Consider the following 6,644-nt stretch of genomic DNA (forward strand, 5'->3'; position numbering starts at 1 on the left):
AAACATATGATGCCTCGAGTTCTTACCGAGCCGTGCTCTACTTATTAATTCAAAGTAAAAATAGAGCTTCGTCATGTGTCGCTCAAGGTTTTGACTTGAGCTACCGCAAAACAGTACTCTGTACAGGGGTGTAGTGTTAGTTCAACAGGTCCACTTACCCATGAGGTGAGGTGTGATGGGGATGATGGAAAGATGCTGCAGACGAAGATCCGGTAGGATCCCAAAGGTAACGCCCGTCATGGGGTGCTCGCTGATCAAGCCCCGCTGCAGCAGGCAGTTGCGTATGGAATGCGACAAATGCCGACGGGATTTGCAGCGGCCCATACGCACCAGTTCCGGCGGATCCGGCTCCGTTGGCTGCGGCTGCCGCCGCTGCCGCTGCAGCCGCAGCTGCTGCGCTTAACCCATGTGCGGACAGTCCTGTCTGAGGATGGTGATGCACATGGTGCGCGGCCAGGGAGTGGCTCGGATGGTGGAACGGGTGCACTTGCATATGCTCGTGGAAAGTTTCTTTTTCCGGCATTCTGAATCAGTACTGCTTTGCACGCAGTACCTGGCGGTTTGTTTCAGCACTACCGATTCGCGCAACTTTACTGGCCCGCTCTTGGGTGCCTTGCTGCTAGATTTCTAGGCTCGATCGACACTCAATCACTAGGGGTTCGGCTTTTTCTTCCTTTTCCACTGTGACACTATTGCCCCCATGAAGACTCGATAAATGATAACACGCGCACGCACTGATCCTGATGAGCGTTTGTCAAACAAATCAATTCCGGCTGTCTGACAAGCAATCTAGTTTGCACCTTTTGCACACCAACACTCCTTAGGCGATTTGTTCGAAACCTGCACGACTACGCACCATGTCGATGCTGATGGCAACTGCTCTGATTCGGATGCACCACATAGTATGGCACATTGCTATGGCTTATTTTGCCACCATTTTTACCAGGCGACGCTTTACGACACTTTACGATACAGCATTGAATGTGCTCACTGAATTCCAAAACACACGATCGTACCTTTACGATGCTTCATTAAAGACCGTTGATGTCACATATGCGCAACACTTGACACACGGCTGAAAGCCGTCGGTTAAATGGCGGTTACGGTAACCTAGAGTAGTAGTGCGCCCACCACGACCACAGGAATTACTGCTCGATGTTTTTACCCGAAGTACGATTACACCGTGCACGAAAACGAAGACTTGCTAATACTCCAACATTGAAGAACAGCACCAGGATAACGGTAGGCGAGCGAGCGGCGAGCAACTAACAGAACAATGATCGGAAGGCTTAAAACTATCTGCAGATTGTTGGTGTCGCGGCGGTTATTAAAGACACCCGATACTAAACTGAACGCACGGAAACAACGCACTATCTTACTATGGCACTGCCAGATGACGATTAATTGTGTTAAACAATACAAGATTGACGCGATCGATCAGTGTTGATGATGAGTGTGTGGATGGGAGATTCGTTCGCTCACTCCCGGAATCTCGTGCTCGCACTGCGTTCGGTTCGCTCCAACTGGCAATGTGCTAAGTCGGCATGGAGGCGGCAGGCGATCACCAGCGCATTCCGATACAATCTGGGAGTCGCGCTCACGAACCGACCGACGTGTGTGCGTGTGGGTGCGAAATGTAGGAACGAGAGTTCAAAACACTGCAGGAGAGCGATGTCGCTGCGGGTGCCGCTGGTTGCTTTTCGGTAATGAAGTGATCATGTAGTAGGCAGGGATGAGCAATCAAAAGCTGTACGCGCCTGATCCATTTAGTTGCGTGGCTGAGAGGAATACAGAAAATAATTTAGGCAAATGATGTCCGACTTCGTGAAGATCCTTGATCATTTTTCGAGCAACGGTTATACTGAACGTGACACTTCTAAATAGACCACGAAGGATGCTATCCCGCATATAAAAGAAATACGCGTGTAAGGTTGCTATGCCCTGATCCGACCGGTTCGCATTGTTTCTCAAACATTCCTCTGTGGGTGTTAGTGGAAGCAGCATCCTATCTTTTCCGTTGTATACGTGTCTATTAACTTGTTCGTCCTCTGCGAGAACGAGATGAGAAGAAGGCGCGCCAGCATACGGCAGAGCAGAAAGAGCCAAGGAAAAAAATGTAAAGCATAACATAAAACACAGAAAAAAGAGAGCAAGAGAGCGAGAAAACGAACACTCTCTCTCTCCGGACAGGAGCGTGTTGAACGAGATCAAGCGATCGAACGAAGGCACAGACGCGGCAATGTCTGAAGTGGGCGACAGGAGACAACGAAAACAACATGGAATACGAAAGACGCTACCAAAACGGAACCACCGATAATCGTCTGGCGGAAGAAATGGTTCTCCGGGAAGAAATGAAGTCCTCAAACGTTGACTGCTTCTGCTGTTGCTGCTGCTGTTGATGTTGTTGCCGTTGCTCAAAACGGCGACGGCAGCGGCAATGACGACTATGGTGATGATCATGATGATGATGATGATGATCATGATGATGACGACGACGACGACGAAGACGAAGACGAAGACGACGACGATCGTGATCAAGCTGTTTGTTTGCGAGGCGCAGCGCTGTCGTTTCGTGAACTCGCGTATGTAGCGTATTTTCACCTCGCTTTGCGTACACAAAATGTCATACCCACTCATACCAACACATAGACCGAGCTTGGTTATAATGTCTGCTGCTTCTCCATTCAACTCTCTTTGGCTGTGTTCAGTATTTTATCTTTTTCTAAAGGTCTATTCCTGTATCATTTTGCAATCTTTGCTGCAGGAGACTACCAAATGCGTAAACACATGCATAACGACAATTCACCGGCACCCATTTGTTACCTGGATTCAGGCTGCAGGTAATGTGGGTTGCAACAGGTTCAGACAATGGCTATCATCGAACAAAGTGCAGCTTAGGGCCTGATGTTACACTCTGCACGCCATTTGACATGCTGGACGATTTTGAAAGGACCATTTACAGGGCTTTGGTAATGAAGATCACCGGGCTCCGGTTTGACGCAGGGAAAGACTTCTAAACTATTAGGATGCTGGTTGTTTTCTGTTTGTTGATCGTTCACTGATTACTTGATCGCACAACTGGGCATGCTTGGATGCCAATAGGATGAGCGCTAATAATCATGTCAAGTATTTGACATGAATGCCTCGTAGGCAGACTTTTCAAACTCACTTGCAGATAAAAAGCCATGCGTCTCCATCGTGCTTACCTGATAAACGATTTAAAGAACTGTTAGTTTTTTGCGTTTTTTAACACCACCGATCTGATCTAGGTTGGAACACGGCCCTGGATGATGCGAAATAAAAACATCCCAATCAAGTCTATCATAAATTTGCGAGAAGCGCAGTCTCGTCTCGTGCAGCGTCACGCTAGGACGATCGTTGGTCCCGTACGTACACCTGTTTGCTGGTCGCGATGCCAGAACCATACAACGACGGTTGGAGCTTTTGGTCCTCACAGCCATCGGGATCGGGAAGGATAGAAAGGCAAAAAAAAACACACGAAGACGAATCCGTACAGCGTCGTCATCCACACAGCGTGCGTGTGGATGCACCGCCGCGCGGCCCTGTTGATTGTGTCTCTGACGGGTTGGGTTATAAATTTGCCGAGCTTGAAACCCCTCGCCGTAGGCGGTGTTTGCCAGTATTCGGTAAAAGTCGAAGTCAAGGCAGGAAGGCCTCAACTAATAATACCCAAAAAACGTGGCTCGGCGATGGTCGACCAGGGGAAAATAAAACTCCGTACGACTCCTGCACGGCCGCCGTGCGCAGTCATGCTGTGTGCCGGAGGTTTAGGAAATCTTGTCGGCATCGAGATCGACCGAGAGGAGGTTAGGTTTTGCGATCGTATTTCGCCAAACCGTTTTCCAACGAACTGCTATCGGCCAGGGGCAACGTACCTGGTATGCGAACTATCGGGGACGGTTGAAGCAACTTTTCCGTTTACAACTTAATTCAGACGAAGCATGAGCGAGACAAGGATTACCTCAGGTGTGTGTGTTTTTTTGCTATCTTTATTCTGTGCTTGATGATCCCGTGCTTGCGTGGCATTCACTCATGTGGTTATTCTCTTTTTATGATGGTTCAATCTGGTAGCAGCAGCAGCAGCAGCAGCAGGATGATCGAGCAGGCAGGCAACATAGATTCGTGGAGATTGAACAAAAACAATCAGTCTAGCAAAACTGTCAAAAGTTCTTTCTCTTGGTGCTCAGTTTTTTTTCAGTTTTGTTTTACTCGAGAACCTCCATCCGTCCACTTGGCTGGCGATGGGAGATGGTTGATTTCGTCGTTAGTTCGTTAGTTCGTTTATTCTTTCGTCGTCGTGGCTCCCCGAGGCCGAATGGGCAGAGTAAAATCCCAGGGTGATGCCCGTTTGTAGAGGAATATAAACAAGATAATCAAAGAATTTTTAGTTCCAGTCCCAGTCCCGGGACGGACGGGCCGATCGGGCAGACGACGACGTGAGGCGTTCGGCGGCAGTACAGGAGATCACAGCAGAATCGAGAGCCTAAAAAAGAAACCAAACTGAGAAATCATTGAGTATCATCATGTTCAGGCCGGTGTTCCGAGCAGGGGGAGCTCGGCTCAACGCCAATAAACGCGTTTCATTAGCCCGCCGAGGGGGTGAGAAAATTAAGAGGTATCTCTTTAATGATTCCTCCGTCTCGCTTTGAATGCTCTGTTTGCATTGTTTGCCGTTTGTCAGCTTCTCGTGCCAGCAATATTTACTTGCCGTGGGTTTTAAGGCTCTCGTGCAGTAGGCTCCCGAAACCAAGAAGCAAGGTAAAATGAAAGATCGAGCCGAGCATACACGCGTCTCTGCTCCATTTATGTGCCAGCTCTTTCGCTGCCAGTGCTCCCAGTACCCGTGGGGCTCGCTATGCTTCCTCTCGATCTTGCTCGCTTTGCCATGTGAAGCGACCTTTGAAGGTGCGGAACTGATCGGACAACAGCGTCATCGGAAGCACACGGGCATACAACGTTAACGTTGTCTATGCTACACACAAACGAGAAAATTATCCTTTGCCGTGTGTTTTGTGTTCATTTTAATCACTTATTTAATTTCTCGTTTTGAGTCTCTCGTTCTGTTGTCTTTGGGGGGTTTTTCGCATTTCGCGTTCCTGTTTCTAATTTAAGCCATTCGCTAGAACGACTCCGGGTGTGCCTTGGCAGTTAGCTACCTTTTCTTTCATTTTGTGGCTCGAAAATAGTAACGCGGGAAGCATAAAACATCATCAGCGTGATGCGAGCGTCTTCGGTAAGGAAGCAAATTGATGGTTTCAGTTTCGTTCCCATCGAATCAGCGCTGAGCTGCTGCTGAGCGCAATCGCATTTTATGGTGTGTTCATGGTATACGTACTTATGTTTAGAAACTGATGGGTAAATAATGCATTATTCTTAGAATCTGCTCATTAATTAAGTCTTTCGTGCCTTGCCTGATATAGTAATCCACGAACTGTTGGTGAAATGTAAACCAATTACAAGAAATTCTGAACTATGAGTGAAATGAAAAGCCAAATGTTGTCCAAAACCGGGCAGCACTAAGAGTTAAGCTTGCCAAAAAACAAAACTAACTTCAAAAAGGATACTCGAATTCCCCCAAAACTAAAGTAGCTAACACAAAGTTCAAAGACTTGCCACTTACATAAATAAATATCTGGTGCAACGTCCAGATTCGCTGAGGATGTATAGGGACCAGATAGACGTAGCAGACATAGAATTTCAAAGCAAAATCTACGAAAAGATAAAGTCAACTGTAGGCTGTTTCTCCACCTGCTAGTACAGGTTTGCAGAAAGACAGACAAACAGGAAGATTTTATTTTGATTGCATTGTCTACACTAAACAGGAAGTTGAGTAGACCGTCCAAGAATTGATTTGTCAGCTTTTACAGCGTAGGAAAGACGGCGAAACAAAAATTACACGAAGGCGGTGCGCGTTTCGGCATCATAGGCATCGTGTACAACACGCTCTGGAAGAGATCAAAAAGAAATTAATCGAACTTTCTTCATATCATCATGCTCCGCTCTGTTGTTCGTAAACGTCGAGCAGCGTCGTGTATCGTATAAATAGAACGATCAAGTGACTAGCGATCGCGAGCCCAGATGTTATAATTTCCTCGTCCATTTGATCTGCTCGCTGTTCGCAGACAAATAATACAAAGCGTGGTTAAAACAAATCTCACCAACCGGAAGTGCGACTGCGGCCAGAAGAATTGATTCAACCGATGGTAGGACCGACGGTGTCTTCTTCGTAAATATTGACTAATATTGTGTATCGTGGGTTTGTACGCCGTCATACCGAATGTATGAAATCGTTAGAAATTTGAGTATGTTTCCTTATAGGGAACGGGGATCAAATGAAACCGTTTCTTGCTGCTCATAACAGTTTGCGTGGCTCGGGTGGCATTCATTCAGCATGTCATTTAAAGGCAGAATACTTATTAGTTACAAAAAGTTGCAAATTCGAATCCATTCTTGCATACCCGCCATATAAACAACGAAGAACTTCGTTCGCTTTTGCTTTATTTACTGTACGCTTTCATTCTTCAAAGCATAAAGTCTACCTAGAGGTACATTTGTCTCCAGTAACTAAACAGAATTTTGCGTTACAAACCAGCAACTACTTGGCTGTGTTTCCTATGCTGGGG

General features: G+C 46.9%; 2 protein-coding genes across 2 annotated transcripts in view; both read right to left on the reverse strand.

Annotated features, from left to right (window-relative positions):
• The window catches only part of LOC118507795 (transcriptional activator cubitus interruptus), a 35,774-nt gene extending 34,248 nt beyond the window's left edge, over positions 1 to 1,526 (reverse strand). Inside the window, exon 1 of the mRNA XM_036046848.1 lies at positions 159 to 1,526. Coding sequence (XP_035902741.1) covers positions 159 to 523 — 365 coding nt within the window. The 5' untranslated portion in view covers positions 524 to 1,526. The remainder of the gene's footprint in view (positions 1 to 158) is intronic.
• A 170-nt stretch (positions 1,527 to 1,696) lies between these two features.
• On the reverse strand, positions 1,697 to 3,028 carry LOC118507801. Its single transcript, XM_036046859.1, has 2 exons — positions 2,298 to 3,028; positions 1,697 to 1,778 (listed from the first exon to the last, which is right to left on the reverse strand). The coding sequence occupies exons 1-2, from the start codon at positions 2,635 to 2,637 to the stop codon at positions 1,741 to 1,743; spliced, it is 378 nt and encodes a 125-aa protein (XP_035902752.1). The 5' UTR covers positions 2,638 to 3,028; the 3' UTR covers positions 1,697 to 1,740.
• Positions 3,029 to 6,644: the final 3,616 nt, after the last annotated feature.

This window comes from Anopheles stephensi, chromosome 2 (genome assembly GCF_013141755.1).
Source record: "Anopheles stephensi strain Indian chromosome 2, UCI_ANSTEP_V1.0, whole genome shotgun sequence".
Lineage (NCBI taxonomy): Eukaryota > Metazoa > Arthropoda > Insecta > Diptera > Culicidae > Anopheles > Anopheles stephensi.